The sequence below is a fragment of the Myotis brandtii genome, unplaced genomic scaffold, assembly GCF_000412655.1.
Source record: "Myotis brandtii unplaced genomic scaffold, ASM41265v1 scaffold2106, whole genome shotgun sequence".
In the NCBI taxonomy this organism is placed as follows: Eukaryota; Metazoa; Chordata; class Mammalia; order Chiroptera; family Vespertilionidae; genus Myotis; species Myotis brandtii.
This window is the reverse complement of record NW_005357871.1, coordinates 234,162-252,255: the sequence shown is the minus strand read 5'-3', so window position 1 is coordinate 252,255 and position 18,094 is coordinate 234,162. Positions and strand designations below refer to the sequence as shown.

Sequence of the window (18,094 nt, the reverse complement as noted above, 5' to 3'; positions counted from 1 at the left end):
AAAGAAAAGACACGAGATAATTTGGGAATATTGGGGGACCAGGCGAGCAAGTCCAACTCCAGGAGAAGGACTTCCACTGTGCTCAGGCCTCACCAAGCTTTTTATAGTGAGAGGTAAACAAGGTAGTGGTTACCATAGTTACACAGTTCTTGTGAGTTTCACTTGTTTTGACCATGGTTACACTTCCTGCACTTCCTCAGCCCATTAGATTCCCAGATAAGATCTAGGGAGTGTTATAAGGTCAGGCCTAATTTTGCTAAGAGGACTGTGGCCTCTAAGCTAGGACTTGTTTGTGACTTTGCCAGCAGGTCAGTCCGAGGCTTAACCCTATATCAGTTTCCCACACCTTGGAGTCAGGTTCGGGGGTTAGCCTGGGATGAGCTGCCTCTGCCCATTGCTCCCCTGGTTGCAAGTCTCGTGCAGTTCCTTGGAGGTTAGGAAATGCACACCTGTGGGGAGAGGAGAAGGGGAAGGGAATGGCTGGGTGTGCTCCCTGGAGGGAGAGCACCCTGGGACCTAGCTGTTCCTGCCCGTTCTCCCCTGGGTGCGAGTCTCATGGGGTCCCTTGGAGTTTAGGAGGGACGTGATTACGTGGGAAGGAGAGGGGGAGGGAATGGCATGGGAGTGACCCCTGGAGGGAGAGCACCCTATGATGTTCTTTTCTATTTCTAGAGATTATTGACTGTATTTTTGCCTCATCAATTGCAATATTTTTATACAAATAGAGTGATTCTGTCTGACTGCTGTACTTTGTCAGTAATCTATCCGAAGTGGCAGCACTGTAAGTTATGCTTTGAAGCAATATATACCTATAATCAATACCATTCCCAGATAAGATCTAGGGAGTGTTATAAGGTCAGGCCTAATTTTGCTAAGAGGACTGTGGCCTCTAAGCTAGGACTTGTTTGTGACTTTGCCAGCAGGTCAGTCCGAGGCTTAACCCTATATCAGTTTCCCACACCTTGGAGTCAGGTTTGGGGGTTAGCCTGGGATGAGCTGCCTCTGCCCATTGCTCCCCTGGTTGCAAGTCTTGTGCAGTTCCTTGGAGTTTAGGAGATACGTGATTATGTGGGAAGGAGAGGGGGGGAGGGAATGGCGTGGGAGTGACCCCTGGAGGGAGAGCACCCTATGATGCTCTTTTCTATTTCTAGAGATTATTGACTGTATTTTTGCCTCATCAATTGCAATATTTTTATACAAATAGAGTGATTCTGTCTGACTGCTGTACTTTGTCAGTAATCTATCCGAAGTGGCAGCACTGTAAGTTATGCTTTGAAGCAATATATACCTATAATCAATACCAGAGTGTTTGCTGAATCTAGAAAATTAGCTGCAACATGAGCTCCTAAGAGTTTCAGTTTGAAAATTATGCATGCACATATAGTCACAAAAATATATGTATAATTATAGCTAAAGTATGTAAGAAACCAGAGGTATGCTTTCATGTGTTCAGAAAATTTCTAGGAGGATACATAAAATATTATTCTTAGTAGTTGTCTCTAAGGAGGGGAAATTGGGTAAAGGGATGTGGGGAACTTTTTCTAGTATTTTCCACTTTAGATCATTTTATACTGTTTGCATGTTTCAATGACTGTATGTAAGAATTTTATCATCATAATTTAAGATTTTATGAAATTAAGAGAAAATTTGGAAACAAAGTTAACCACACCAATGAAAAGCCAATCGGAGCTATTAATCATTAAATTGTCAGCAAAGGAACTACCGGTATCTGAATTGAGCAGCCTTACAAGTTGGACTTTATCACCAACTTGTGATAAAGTGACTTGTGAGGACGGACTTTTCTTCTCAATTTCTTCTCAATATATGGAAAGTTGGAGACTTAAGTCCTAAGTTAACATACAGAGAGAAAATTCCATAATTTTAATTACAAACAGGTAATTCTGACCATTTTTTAGTTTGCATAAAAAGAATCCATGGTATCCATCAAATCTTTTTTAAACCTTAAAAATTATTCAAGAAAAGCTGATGCTGATAGTAGAGGAGGACATGCATGTGAATGTGATGTGCCCCCTAGAACTTAGAAATGAGGGAAATTATCCCCTGAAAATCTGAAATTAATCATAAGACATCAGAGGTCAGGATTGAACTATCACCCCTAAAGACAGTCCAGTGTGCCCGCCTCCTGACTGATGGGATTAACATTTTGAAGACTAAGATGTGTCAGTTAGAATATAGGCTTAACTGCAATGGACATTCTGCCTGACCCAACCAAGGCAGTTTTTTAATTAGTAACTGGTTGAGGTTTATATGAGAAGTGATAAAATAGGATAAAAAGTAACTAGATAAACATTTCTTAAGTTCTATCAGGAATCTGTTTGTATTACCTAACACCTCACAGTGCCTACCTCAAAAGTGGGTGAGGGGTGAGAACAGAACAACATATACATGAAAACTGTTTACAGTACTAACTGGCATAATGTAATCATCCAATGCATGTCAGATGAAGGAAAATGAAATCTAAAACACCAAAATTATGTGAATGTGTATATATATGTATGTCTGTGTATATATATATATACACACACACACACACATACACACACACACATACATATACATATATATGCAAAGAGATTGAAAAAGGCCTGGGAGGATTCATACCAAACTTCAACAGCAGTTTCCTTTGGGGTATAGAGTAATATGGGGGAGGTAAAGTATTGAGAATAAGTGAAGGGAGACTTTTGTTTTCCTTTTTCAATATGTCTATATTTCTGGAAGTTTTATAATGAAAAAGCATATCTTTAATTTAAAAAAAGGAAACAATAAAGTTTTTGAAGAAATACCAATGGATCCATTGGTAGATGTGTGATGAAATTATTGTAAAAATGTGCATTCACAGCAAATGAGCACACTTCATGGTACTCACATATAGTATGATTTGTGAGTAATTTGGATCCACCATGTAGCCAGGCTCACAGTGGCCCTTGTTTGAATAAATGGCTAAGAAACCAATTCTAGTGACTTAGTCAAGTTACTTAACCTCTGTAAGCCAGTTTCCTTATCTATAAAATGAACATATGCATATATGTATAACCCATGGACACAGACTAGTGCATTAAAGGCCTATAGTGGAGGGCGGCAGTGGGGTGGAGGGAGTCAATGGCGGGGGAAAAGGAGGACATCTCTAATATTTTTAACAATAAAGATCATTTTTTTTAAAAAAAGTGGTTGGGCTGGTAGCACCAGTTTTTTTCTATGACAGATAAAGTATGTCTAACTTTGGTAAAAAAAAAAAAAGCACATGTTGGTATAGCCATTTTAACATACATAGAAATTGGATAATAAATAGACATAATAATAAAAAATAGCTACATATAAACATCCATGTCTTTAGTTATTCCTCCTGGGAGAGCTTATGGTAAATAAGCATACAGTTTAAATTATTTAATATTTTGAAATTCTGAAAGAAAAGCAGATATATACATTTAATTCTGGGTGTCAACAAAAGCATAGAGGTACTCTCAAGCATGAAATGTAATACCACAGTCATGGTTAAAAGTTCAGTTCCTGGCGGGAGGAGGGAGGCTAGAAGGGGTCAATGGGGAAAGAAAGGGTACATCTATATTACTTTCAACAATAAAGGTAAATTTAAAAAAAAGCTCAGATACTGACTACAACCTAGCTCATCTCCTTACTATCTAGGTAATCTTAAGCATCAACAGTAAACCTCAGTACTTCATCTATAAGATAACTGTGAGAATTATGTTTAGTTACGATAACTATAAGGTTTCAATGAGATGATACCTATAACATGTTTAGCAGAGTACCTGGCACATAGAAAGATCTCATTATATGGTGATGGAAGACCTGACGGGGTGGTGAACACCATACAATATATAGATGATGTATTATAATTGCACACCTGGAACCTATACAATTTTATTAACCTATGTCACCCAAATAAATTCACAATGAATGAATGAATGAATGAATGAATGAAAGGTCTCATTCTAAGTCGTCTCCAGTTCCGCAGACTACCTAGGATACTGGAAATTAGGTTCATTAACCGATGCTACTATACTCTGCTTGCACTGGAGCTGGGGAAAGGCTCCCCACATTTCTTTTTTGCTTTTGTATAGAAATGCGGTCCCTATGGAAGATCTAGTGACATGGTTGAAGCTATGACAGTCAGTTTGGTAGAAGCGGTGCCTAAGCTTTCATGTGTCGCAAAGCCGCATTGCCCATCTAGGGCTACTTGTCTAAAGACAACAGAACAGCCATGTAATTGACATAATACAGTAGCTGTTAACTGTCATCATTCTCACTGTTTTTGAATGCCTATGTAATAACTGATTTTCTTATTTCATTGAGTTCATACGGTGCCTTGGTAGAGATGCCCTTATCCCTATGTGAAAAAGAAATTGTATTATAACTTGCTCAGAAATGGTATAACTTGCGCAGTGCCACATACCAGTGAGTGAAAGAGCCAAGGCTAGAATGAGGGACCATGGAAGATGTGCTAAAGTCTTTGCAGGGATAGAGTGTTGGGCCGAGACAGCCTGCTGGGCCCTGTTGGTTTGTATCCTGTCTTGTTCTAGACGTGACTGGAATCCTAGCTTGTCTGATTCCAAAGCCGGTGAAGGTTCCAGCCAACCAGAGGTCCACCACATGAGTAGTGAATATTAACCTTTAAAGAAGAACAACAAAAAAATGTCCTTCAAAGAAATAGAAACACATTCTCAGGGACCCCAGAGAACTCCAGACATAAACCCCAGTTTCAGAAGTAGTATCTTAAAAGCTAAAGCCTTAGTGTGTGAAAAAGCCTTTTCATTGTGACTCACCACTACAAAGTGGAAGGTAAAAAGGTGTTTTTATGCATGCAATCACCCAAGTGAACACAACCAGTTTTAAAATTGGCGTAAAATGTGGTCTCTCAAGGTCGGGGCAGTATGGTTGTGTAACTTGAATAAAAATGAAAGGTAATTCTTTTTTGTCAGAATATGTTCCTCATGAGTGTACCAATCATTCAACATACATTCCTCGGGACAGGGCCGGGCTCATCCATTTTTTGGAAATGTCACTGTTTTCAAGTTATGTATAAATCCTCCGCATTCTGTCTGTGTAACATTACTATCTTTGCCTGCACTGCCATTAATTTTGAGCCACTGTGTAAGGAAACATGTTTCAACAAGATTTGTTTACTAGAGTAAGGAAGTTTAATAATACTCCATGCACAACATGACAGAAGAAACTACTGTTGGGAATCAGATTTCCTGATCTCCTTTATGTCTTTATCCCTAATATTAATTAAGCCTATAATTTACATAGTTATTAGCACTTTTAATTCCTTGTACAAGGCACATTTGCTGTGAGAAATCTCCTCAGCTTTATCTGTTAGTCTCAACATTTATGTCTAATCTCCACCATTGCATCACACACCTGCTGATGTATTTGTTTGTAATCTTTCTCTGGCCAAATTATATTCCCGTTTTATCTTTTCAGCTCTCTTGTGAACTCATCAAAGAAGTTGCCTTCTACTTTAGGCTTCTCAATTAAAGATCAAAGGGTTTTCCTTAAGTTTTTGTCCAACTTAAAAAAATAACTAAATTTTAGAACCCATGATATAAATCTTGTTGCCTACTTAAGTTGAAGTATTGCTGATGCAAGTGTGAAGTTCATGTAGTAAAATTCTTTTTGAGGACATTTAAGATAATTTTTCTTTTTTTTCAATAAAAATAAGTTTTATTGATTTTACAGAGAGGAAGGGAGAGAGATAGAGAGTTAGAAACATACATCAGCTGCCTCCTGCACGCCTCCTACTGGGGATGTGCCCGCAATCAAGGTACATGCTCTTGACCGAATTGAACCTGGGACCCTTCAGTCTGCAGGCCGAGGCTCTATCCACTGAGCCAAACCAGTTGGGGCAATAATTTTTCGTTTTACTACAAAATAAGTAAGCCATTTAACACAGGGTACACACATGAAAAAGATCAGTGAGAAAAAGTATCAGTAACATTTTTTTACTATTATTATTATTATTTTAAATTTATAGTTGAAAGTATTACAGATATCCCCTTTGTTTTTGTTTTTTTGTTTTTCCCATTGACCCCCTCCACCCCACACCTGTCCCTCCAAGGCCTTCACCACAGGATTGTCTGTCCAAGGGCTATGCATATATGCATATGAGTTCCCTGCTAATCACTCCCCACCTTCGCACCCCACCTTCCCTCTGAAAGATAACATTTTGATTTATGTTCCAGTATCACTTGATGTGTCTGCATTTGTGTCTATTACTGTTTTTGCCTAGAAAACTTTATTAAAGCAAGAGTTGATGAATTGGGTGAGGTGTTTAAATGCTTTAATAGTAGGAAAAAAATAACTAACTTGAGATTGTTTTTACCTCACTACTACATAGCTGGTATGCAAATAATTGGCAAAAATATGGAAATCAGGACACAATATTTTCAAATTAGTTTTTATAATGGCACTGCAATAACCATCCCAACATAATAAAGAGTTGACTAAAATCCAGAATATGGCATCTACAAGTAATACGTACTTCTTTACAAACTCTATTTTGATTCTGTAAACAGTAATTATGTAGGAAGGCAAATGTGGGAAGGTGTATTAGACTCCTTCTAATTCCAGGTTCTCGTTCTTTAGTAATTGCTTTTATAATCTCCTGCATTTCAAATTTCTTCCAGAGTAAATTGATGTAGATAATTTTCACGCTCAAGCTAGATGTATGAAATGGACACATTGAAGTAGCACTAAAACTCTACACATATTGTAAAAGTGCAATATAAAATTAATCACTAAGAAATCAAATGCAGGTTCTGACCAAGATTGTTTTTAATTATTGGAAAATATTTAGATATTCTGAGATATTCTAGAACTTAGAGTAATACTATTTGATAAGTAATGCTTAAAGTCCCACTTTTAAGAAAATTTTGCAAAAGGAATCTTTACGCACTGAAAGAAGTATAATACTCATAACAATGTATTGGTGCCACCCCCCTCCAAAAAAAGGAGTCTTTGCATAGAGAGTAGGAAGAAAATTTCAAATATAACAGACCTTGGATGACTGGCTTTTTAAAGTAGGCATTTTGTTCTATATTCCCAAGGTCTTGAGGCAGACCTAGTACATAGTAGGCACTCAATAAATATTTGTTGATTATTGAATGAACTCCTGTCTGAAACAACCCCTGGCATGCATCCTGAGGGATTCTTTTGATTGGTCTCTTAGTATGTTAGGGGGTGATAACATATTACAGATGTATAAAAACTATATTTTGAAGGGAAATTATTGGGATACAGACCAGAATGGTCATAAAAACACAGTACATGGATTCAGATGATATGAGTTAAGTTGTGATTCTGTCCACTAATTAGCTGTGTGACCTTGGCCTGCTTTCTCAACCTTCTCTAAGCCACAATGATCACATTTGTAAAATATGAAAGAAAAGAATTCCTTTCCCAGTCCAGTCTTATGCAAATGATATGATAGATATTAAAACACTCTGTGAACTGAAAAGTAGTGAACAAATATTATTGGACATAATTTGTACAAGAGGTCTGAAATCTATTTCCAATTTTATCATATATTTCCTATGTGTACCTCTTCATTTTTTATTGTATTGTCAAATTTCCTCATCTTTAAATTAAAAATCAAAATACTTTACACATTGGGAAAATGTTCTCCCTCCCCCAAACATCCTGATGGTTACCTTGAATTGACCTGTCGTATCAAATATATTTCTGAAAAATTTCTTTTGCAATATTTTCCTTCCTACACCTCTATTATGTATGGTGCTATTTATGTTGTTAATAAGAGTTTCGACATTAAGAAATTTGATCACAGAAACAGATTCTCCCCCCTGTTCAATCTTTTTCAACTTTCTTCCATTACAATGCATTTCACAGGCCTCTGTGAGCATGGATTATAACATTAACTAATAAGAGTTAAGGAAATTATTCATAAAAGCATAAAAGGAGATGAGAGAGACAATGATAAAGTCATGTGTATGTAAAGAATCTTAAGACTATTTCCCTGCAAGGCTATGCTGTATTGTGTCCAAGGTATACACATCCATTCTAATAGGAAAAGGAGGCTAATTCCTGGAAGTCCCTAGAAAGGTGTGTGCATGGCTAAGGTACATCTTAGGAAGGAGTTATGAAGGCAAGGTCAAAGCCTGACAATTCTAGACTATCCAGAAGAAAAATCTGTGAACTCAAAATAATGAGCATGAAATATGGGGTCATGCATAATACCAAGAAGGTTAACTGAATGCTCATAGTAGAGGATAGACAAGGACATAAAAATCATGATTAAGAGATCATAGCTCAGCTTCTCTACATGGAGACACTAGGGGAAGAGAGGAAGAACTGCATCTGTTCGGTGTTTATGAGAAAACTGCCAAGTCTACATGAAAACAAATCTGTTGCTTTGCGACTATGCTAAAGCTGAGCACCCAGAGAGGTATGCAAAATGGGGGGAAACTCTCTCATTGGCCAGGAAATATACCTGTTTTCAGTCCCTTCTCTCTCACGTCTCATAGCCAGTGTTATCATGTGCTCAATGGAGACCTTTATTAGAGTACAAAATGGAACACAAGACATCTGTTCTGGCATGAATTCTCCTAAGTGCATAGATGCTTCACATAGAAAATATAATGAATAGTCAATTTAGCAATGTGCCTCTGCTGTTACTGTTTCTATTTTCTTTTTAAAGTTTATTTATTAAGATACCATAATCATTGCACATAGCAAGATCTGGCTTGGGGAAATATATTTTTATTAACTCTATAACATTTTCATTAAGAAAAACAGATATATCTGGAAAGTGTTGAAGAGGAACAGAATACATGACCTCTATATATACCACTTTGGAATTTGGGTTATTTTGAGCTGAAGACAATCAAGACCCAGCAGGCTGGAGAAAAAATTTTACTTCTCCCTTAACTACCTAAAAGAATGTAGATAGGGGCCTGGTTCAGAAAGAGAGCTATTACCAGAGATAACTTTTATCTGAACAACCCTTCTGCTAGCCAGGCAAACATCTAATTTCCAAACATCTGCTCTTCTTCTTGGCCTGAGAACTACCTTTCTCCCCTTTGAAGCCCTAGGGCCCTATTCCATTACTTTTCTCAGAGAGGCAAATAAGCCTCAACTGCCTAACTTGACCTTGTGCCTCACATTTTATTGGGGTTACCTTACATAAGAAATTAAGTTTGTTTTTCCCCTGTTAATCTGTCTTATGTCAATTTACTTGTTAGACCAGCCAAAGAACCGAGAAGAACAGGAGGTAAATTTTCCTCCTTAGTAGTGTCTTTAGTTGTTAATAACCAGATGCTTTTTTTTTAACCTACGGAGTTACAGAACACATTTGGCTTAATATACTAAAAATAATAAATGGCAAATGAGTACAAGAAATTGGAGAGCCTTAATAGAGAGGCTCCTTGACTTTTTCATTTTGTACTTTCAGCAGCCAGTTACTTAACAGGTATAATAAATGCTTAATAAATACTTGTTGAATAATATGTATAACCTGTGTATCTGGACAGTAAAACATAAATATAGTATAAAAACATTTGCATTACACATGATGCATGAATATATACACATACAACTACCTATTCATATGCGTGCATGCACACACACGTATATATATATTTCTCACCTGAGGATATGTTTTTATTTTTATTTTATTTATTTTTAAATATATATTTTATTGATTTCAGAGAGAAGAAAGAGGGAGAGAGAGAGATAGAAACATCAATGATGAGAATCATTGGCTGCCTCCTGCACACCTCCTACTGGGGATTGAGCCTGCAACCCGGGCATGTGCCCTTGACCAGAATCAAACCCGGACCTTAGTCCACAGGCTGATGCTCTATCCACTGAGCCAAACCAGCTAGGGCTGTTTTTATTTATTTTTAAAGAGAGAGGGAAGGACAGAAAAAGAGAGAGGGGAACCTAGATATGAGAGAAACATTGATCAGTTGCCTCCCAAATGGGCCCCCACTGGGGATCAAACCCGCAACTTAGGTATGTGCCCTGACAGGGAATTGAACCCACAACCTCTTGGTGTACTGGAGGATGCTCCAACCAACTGAGGCATGGGGCTCGGGCTATAACTATATGTATTTTTAAACATCTGGGCATTCCATGTAGGGAGAAAATGAATACTTGCGACATACAAGATATAGAATGGCTTTAAAGAACTTGAGAGAGGTTTTTAGTGTTTCCTAGAGCCTTCATGTGGTGAAAATTCTGAACATGGGACAGATCTTGAAGACTGGCTTTTTGTGCTCATGTGATTGCCAAGATTACTTTAGGCTGTGGAATCCATTCCCTCCAGAGTGTTCCAACTGCAGACAGAGAGGAAGGAAACACCTCTGGTTACTTCTTTTTAATGCGAAGCTCCAGCAGACAGCATCATTCATGTAGAAAATCCTTCCAACCACATTCCCTCCAGAGTGTTCCAACTGCAGACAGAGAGGAGGGAAACACCTCTGGTTACTTCTTTTAATGCGAAGCTCTAGCAGACAGCATCATTTATGTAGAAAATCCTTCCAATCCTCCTTCGAGAAGGCCCCTGTTGCAACTGTCCTTCTCCCCAACCTGGTAGAAAATGCTGTTGATTTGTTGTCATTTTCCCCAAAATATTCGGGAAGGAATCATTTCCTCCAACCACTTCATTGTACAAATACACCGAGGCCACAGAGAAGTGACTTGCACAAGAGCTTATGGCAAGTGCCTTTATCTAAATTCATCCGGAATAAGGACTGTTCCCTGTCCCAGCCCTCCTCCCACCCTCCCTTTCTTGGGCTAACATTTGCAAACAGCACAGAAAACAATTGCAGATTGAGGACTGAGGGGGAAGGGGAGGAAGTGGTTATTAGCAAATCCCTGGGCCTGGAGATCACCTGCTCTCTTGGATCAAAACAGTGTAGCAAGCTATTCATGAGAACATCAAGGACAGGACGAGTGGGCCATTGTTTTCCGAACCAGCTGTGGAGAATCAGCTCAACAGTGGCCTCGGAACAGCAGCTGCACCAAGGGGCGGAGGCCATGGAGGTGGGAGAGGAGTGAGCGAGCAAGTCAGGCAGCCAGGCTGCAGGGACCCCGCGGCGCCACCTCTCGGCAAACCCGGAAGTGTTTCCGTAATAAGCGCAATGGCCTGAGCCACCTTTTTGAACCTAAAGTGTGAATGGCTCGCAGCAGGCCCCAGATGCTTCGGTAGTAACCGCAAACCCGGGGGGGATTGGTGCTGGGGGCACTGCGCTCCGGCCGCTAAATGGACGCAGCCAGGGAGCACCAAGTCCTCGAAATCAAAGTGCACAGAACAGAGCAGGCTCTGCTCCCTTGGCGAACCGTGAACCGAGCAAAGTCCAGGGTAAACAAGCCTTGCAGTGGCTGCCTCCAGACCTGCACCCCCTGTGCGCTCCTCTCCCCCTCTTTTCCCACGCACCGGAACCCACCCCTGCCGCCCTCGCCACCCTCTCTCCCAGGCCCTATCTTCCCAGCTCCGATCTCTGCATTTTGCCGGGGAGGCCCCCATGCCCACCGCTGGCGCACCGCACTCACCATCTCTTGCCTGAGGAGGTGCAGCTTGGTTTCCAGCCTCTCCAGGGTGCTGGAGTGGCTCCGTCTTCCTGGGGAGCCCGAGGTTGGGGAGGACGAAGAGGAGGACGACAAGGAGGGAGGGAGGCTGCAGCAACTGCTGCTGCTACTACAGCCGCCACCGCCGCCGCTGCTCCCCCCACAGGGGTCCCTGATCCTTTCCAGGGGAACCGGCTCCTCCCCGCGCAGCGAGCGCACTAGGCTCTCCGGCACTTTGCGCCCCAGCTTCAGCTCGATGTCTCTGAGGTCTGGCACTGTCGCGTCTTCCATGACTTCTCAAGAGCGGCGATAATGGCAGGAAAATGCTGCGGCTGCGAGGTGGCAGCGGCTGCTAAGTCGGCCCCGAGGTCAGAGGGCCCCTCCAGCCGCCAGGGTGTCTATCCGCGGCGGGTCCAGAGCACCGTCCGCTCCATAACCGCCTGCGCGTATCCACCCTGCAATCTGCACAGGGCGCTCCGGGTCCCCGCCGCAGTCCCCTGGTCGCCGTCACTCCTCTGACTCTTACCAAGATTAGAGAGACCAATTCACCCTCTTCCCTCTTGGCCACTCCACGGCGAAGTTGAGTTAATTGATCTTGCAGAGCGGGGGAGAACGCAAGTACTACAGACCGAGAGGAAATAGAGGGAAAGGAAGCCGGCTTTAGCTTTCTGGGGGGAAATCACATTATAAAACTGTCCATCACATCCCTGCGCCATTCACTGACTGCCCATCTGGTCCCGCGCGACACAAAATAATGATGTGGCCACACTCCAGCGTCGTTTCATTTTCCAGCCATAAAGCTCCAGGCTTTCAAGGGATCCTCAGAAATCATCTCTGGTCAGTGATAGAGGGCGGGCGAGTGCATGGACGCCTGCAAGGAGGTAGTCCGTAGGAGTTTAAGGGCTTCCTCGATGCAGCAGAAATACCCTTCTTGCCATTTAGGCCGTTTGATCCAAGTCATTGTGTTCTTGCGAGCCTCAGAAACTTTAAACGGCGCTGGCTGGCAGGTGGACCGAGCCAGGGCCAACCCCTGTACCCCTGTACCGTATATCCTAGGCAAGAAGAGCAGCACGTTTCCGCACCCCTGCTGCCGGCAGCAGTTTCAGCGCCCTGTTTTAGTTGGGAGTTCCTAATAGGAGTATTAGATTTCAGTTTTCCCGGCGGAATTGCCTGGCACCTACAACCTTTACAACAGTTAGCGAATATTAGAGGCAGAATAATGACTTTAAAGGTGGTGTCCTACCCCACCGCACCTTCCCCAGGCAAAAATATAACTTTAAAAGCCTTTCCTGATAATTTTACACGAATAAAAAGTAACCAAGTGAGACTGTACAAGCAAAATTAATGGTCTTACCTAATGCAACAGTATGTCACTACAAGCAGAAGTGAAGAATTAAATAGCCAGCATAATGCATGTGATTATTGAAGACAGCTATGGATTTTAAAAGGGGGAAGTTGCTGAGATGCTTTTAACTTTAATTATGGAGGGAAAATATTGAGCATAACTAGTCAAAAAGTTGTCTTTGATCATTTGTATTTTCAACTAGTTAAGAGCATGCCAGTCTGTTGATCTGAGATACTTCTACCAAGGAAGTTATTATGGATTATAGGTTTGATTCAACATGGAATTTATGCTAATATCTTCAAGTGGAGGATACCATTTTCAACACAGTAAAGTCTAATTCTAGGGTTCCATTGGAATATTTGGAAATAGGGCCCTCCCATTTCCGGGATGAATAAGTATTTGTGGTATCAGTCCTTCCGACCCTCCATTCCCAGAGGCATCACTCAGGTTTTGTCAACACTTGTAACTTCACGGGCAGACATTTCTGAGAGTTTGTTTCTAGACTCATCTAGAAAGTCTAGGGATAGGAAACGAGGCTTCTGAGTGACATATTTCATGGCAGGGAGAAAGTTGCTGAAGTTCTCTTGTCAGCATGTCAAATATTTGTGTTATTTCTCACTCTTAAAAAAAATAAAGAATAGTTGTAAATTAGGTGGCCCCTTTTTAAAGTTGGAACAACCATTTATGGAATCAAAGGAGAACAAGACTAAATCTCAACTCACTGATAAAACTACATGCTTTGTACTAAATTTGGAAAACCACAGGCCCATTGCGTAAGAATTGCACTGTGACATGTAATTATGGAAGGCTTGCATCTCAGTCAAGAACAGGTTTTTAAAAAATTATAAAACCCTTACAAAGTTCGTAATAGAGTTGGCTGAGAAGAGTAACTTACAAATACAATATCTACCTTGAACTTGGTCAATTTAAAAAGTTTATTGTCAAGTTATCATCAATATAATCTACAAAAAAAAGGAACACTTCCTTTGCTGTGAGTCACAGACAATAAAATTAGTATTTGATACTGGTGAAAACTCAAAAATAGAAAAAAAAAATTTGCCTTTTAAAGGTCAGCAGAGAAAATTCCTCTGAAATTAAAAATATGACCTATATTGAAAGTAATACTTTGTGCCAGTACAATACAAAACAAATGTTAAGACTTTTACATTTTCTCAGTTTAATGCTTTATGACATTTTGTTTAAAATAGAGACATTTTGCCCTAGGTGGTTTTGCTCAGTGGCTAGAGCATCAACCTGAGGACTCAAGGGTTCTGGGTTCGATTCCAGTCAAGGGCACATGCCCAGGTTGCAGGCTCGATCCCCAGTAGGGGGCGTGCTGGAGGCAGCTGATCAATAATTCTCTCTCATCATTGATGTTTCTCTCTCTCCCTCTCCCTTCCTCCCTGAAATCAATAAAAATATATTTTAAAAAAGAGACATTTTGAATGCTGAAATGCTAATTTTCAAAACATTTTAGAATCAATCCAGCTAGTATGGCTTAGTGCAGTGGTCATCAAACTGCGGCTCGCGAGCAACATGCGGCTCTTTGGCCCCTTGAGTGTGGCTCTTCCACAAAATACCGACTTCTGCGCATGGGCCACGAAGTTTCAATCACACTGTACATGCGCACCCACACGTGGTATTTTGTGGAAGAGCCACACTCAAGGGGCCAAAGAACCGCATGTGGCTTTCGAGCAGCAGTTTGCCGACCACTGGCTTAGTAGTTGAGCATCGACCCATAAACCAGGAGGTCATGACATGATTCAGTTCCCTATCAGGGCACATGCCTGGGTTGTATGTTTAATCTCCAATAGGGGGCATGCAAGAGGCAGCCAATTAGTGATTCTCTCTCATCATTGATGTCTCTCTCTCTCTCTCTCCCTCTCCCTTCCTCTCTGAAATCAAGAAATATATAGATATAGATTTGGATAAAACACATACTAGAATCAGAGAACTCTTATTAGGCCTCTAATAGATTGTGTTAACCCTGTCATTACTGCTTTATATAGTCTGATCTCAGAACATTCCTTTCCAAAATGTTAAAAAAATAAGGGTCTTTTTACCTTTGGATCTTGAGACTATTTTTGCTTCCTTTTAGGATTCTTCCATGATTAAGAAAAGAAAATGTGTGAGGAGTTTAACCCATTGCTATTATCCTGGTATGTTAATTGCACATCTTGATGAGAGGAATTAGTTGCAAGAACTTGGTCCAGGATGGGGAGTAGGGGTAGGAGTGATTGAGGGTATCAATGAGATGAAGAGGGCACACAGGGAGAACTGAGAAAAAATAAGGAAAAAACACTTCAGAGCAACCATTTATTTATATATATATATTTTTAAAAATATGTTTTTATTGATTTCAGAGAGGAAGGGAGGGTAAGAGTGAGAGAAACATAAATGATGAGAGAGAAGCATTGATCAGCTGCCTCCTGCACACCCCACTGGGGATCAAGCCTGCAACCTGGGCATGTGCCCCTGACGGGGAATCAAACTCGGGACCCTTCAGTCCACAGGCCAACGCTCTATCTGAGCCAAAGCAGCCAGGGCTATATTTTTGTTGTTGTTGTTAATCCCAAGTATATTTTTCTATTGAATGGAGAGACACATTGATTGGTTGCCTCCCCAGGCACCCTGACCAGGCCCAGGGATTAAGCCTGCAACCTAGGTACGTGCCTGTGCCAGGCCAGCTCAGCCAAGGGTTAGGTGAGCTTCAGGGCGGGCGGCTAAAGATGTAGAAAAGACAGAGAGAACAAGCTGGGTCTAGGTGGATCTTCCTGTGCCTGGCTGAGGCCACAGAGAGAGATCCAGACAGAACGCTGAGCCTTTAGTTTATATCCAGAGGTAAACAAGGGAGTGGTCACCATAGTTACAATGTTCTTGTGAGTTTCACTTGTTTTGGCAGCACTTGCTGCATCTCCCACAGCCCATTAGCTACCCAGGTAAGATCTAGGGAGCAAGGTCAAGCCTAATTATGCTAAGAGGGCTGTGTCCTCTAAGCTGGGACTTGTTTGTGGCTTTGCCAACAGGTCAGTCTGAGGCTTAACCCTATAGCCGCTCCCTACACGTGCCCTTGACCAGAATCGAAACTGGGACCCTTCAGTCTGCAGGCTGATGCTCTATCCAGTGAGCCAAACCAGCTAGGGCACCAGAGCAACCATTATATATATTAATATTTTATTGATTTTTTTACAGAGAGGAAGGGAGAGGGATAGAGAGTTAGAAACATCGATGAGAGAGAAATATCGATCAGCTGCCTCTTGCACACCCCCCACTAGGGATGTGCCCGCAACCAAGGTACATGCCCTTGACTGGAATCGAACCTGGGACCCTTCAGTCCACAGGCTGACGCTCTATCCACTGACCCAAACCGGTTAGGGCCCATTTTATATTTTAATGAGTGTCCCAGTGCACGGATTCATGCACATTGGAAGGAAATTAATTAGAAGAAATATTTTAATATCGCTATTCGCCCTTTCCCTATAATAGACGTGTCAACCAAATTCATGATCAGGATTCTACTGAGTCTCCTATCTACCTACTCCAGGTCTTCTGTGAGGATCAAATGAGATGAGGCACGTGAAAATGCTTCACAAACATTTGATTAAACTATAAAATGTTTGCACCTGTCTATAAAGCAAGTCAGGTTCCTGGGCTGAAGAAACTGCAAGGAGGCTAGACACTAGGGAGAGGAAGCCGGGTGTTGTACATGACGTCATTACCTGGCGCCCACAGCAACCACATTTGAGCTGGGCTGGGCTGTGGGCCACATTTTGTGCCATGGGGTCTTGGCAGCTTCAGCTGCGATTCGGTGAGGTGTTGCTCTGGGGTAGTGGTGGGGCCTGTGTCCCACTTGAGGGAAGCTGAGTGTTGGTTTGTTGGTGCCAGGTGCGTGGTGCTGTTTATTTTTAAATGACCAGTGTGCATCATGGCAGCTCCTGCGTTTAGCATCTGGCCCCTGGTGGTCAGTGCGCGTCATAGCTACTGGTCAGAGGGAAGGATGGACACTTAGCCTTTTATATATATAGATGAGTCCATCTTAAAAGAACTTTGTTCCTGATTCAACCTTTCTTGTCCATCTCTAATCAGTTCTTATTTCCTTAATTAAGAGCACTTGCCAGCAACAACCTACACTCAGAGTGTTTCTCCAAGGTTGATATGTTGAAAAATAAAATTATGAAAGTAGTTATAGTTTTTGTGTTTGTGGGACATTTTTTAGACCCAGAACTACCTTACATGTGCTTCCTTTTCTAACTGCCTTATATGTGAACTAGATTTGCCTTTGTTTCTATTTAGACTAAGGAATCTAAGTATGGGTATTAAACTAGGGAGAACTTTAAGAAACTGAATTTCTTCCCCAGTTGAATTGTGTTTCCAGAGAAGGAAAGGAAGCCTCTTATTTAGGATTCCAAAAGACTCGCACAACACAACACAACACAACCCAGTGGCTAATTTAATAGGAACATTGTTGGACTCAGATGACAGGTTTTTAAAGAATGTCTCATTCCTCCCAAAACAGAGTGGTGTGGTATATGCGTTACACATTCCATACTTAGAACATTTTCTGGTATGAGACTTATAGCAATAGTAGACTCAGCAAGACTGTATGGTGTGAGTAATGCCACTCCTTACTCTGCTGGCATTGTGGTTAAAAGAAAAAAGACCTTCCACCTTCTTCCAGGCACTGATTCAAGGTTTTCAGCATTCTCAGATCTTGCTGGCACCAAGTTCAAGGACTAGGGCAGATTCTCTAACCTGAGACTCCATTCCCCACAGTGCAGAATAATAGCAAGCAGCTTACTGCCTCAAATTACTGTTTAGACTTTTAAGAAGTAACTGTTTAATGGGTATCAGCTTCTTTGGAACTTTGTTTTAAATGTGTAGGGATGCTGTTTCTATAAATATTTTTGTTTAGCTGATGATGTGCTTAACAAGGAAGATGTCATACAAAAGTAAAGAATGTTGGCCCTAGCTGGTTTGGCTCAGTGGACAGAGCGTCAGCCTGCAGACTGAAGGGTTTCGGGTTTGATTCCGGTCAAGGGCACATGCCCAGGTTGCAGGCTCGATCCCCAGTAGGGGTGTGCAAGAGACAGCCTATCAAAGATTCTCCTTCATCATTGATGTTTCTATCTCTCTCTCCCCCTCCCTTCTTCTCTGAAATCAATAAAAATATATTAAAACAAACAA

At 41.3% G+C, this 18,094-nt stretch overlaps 1 protein-coding gene across 1 annotated transcript in view; it reads right to left on the bottom strand.

Annotated features, from left to right (window-relative positions):
- LURAP1L (leucine rich adaptor protein 1-like) overlaps positions 1 to 12,655 on the bottom strand; it is a 43,429-nt gene extending 30,774 nt beyond the window's left edge. The window contains exon 1 of the mRNA XM_005865726.2: positions 11,551 to 12,655. Coding sequence (XP_005865788.1) covers positions 11,551 to 11,856 — 306 coding nt within the window. The 5' untranslated portion in view covers positions 11,857 to 12,655. The remainder of the gene's footprint in view (positions 1 to 11,550) is intronic.
- Between the last annotated feature and the right edge of the window lie 5,439 nt (positions 12,656 to 18,094).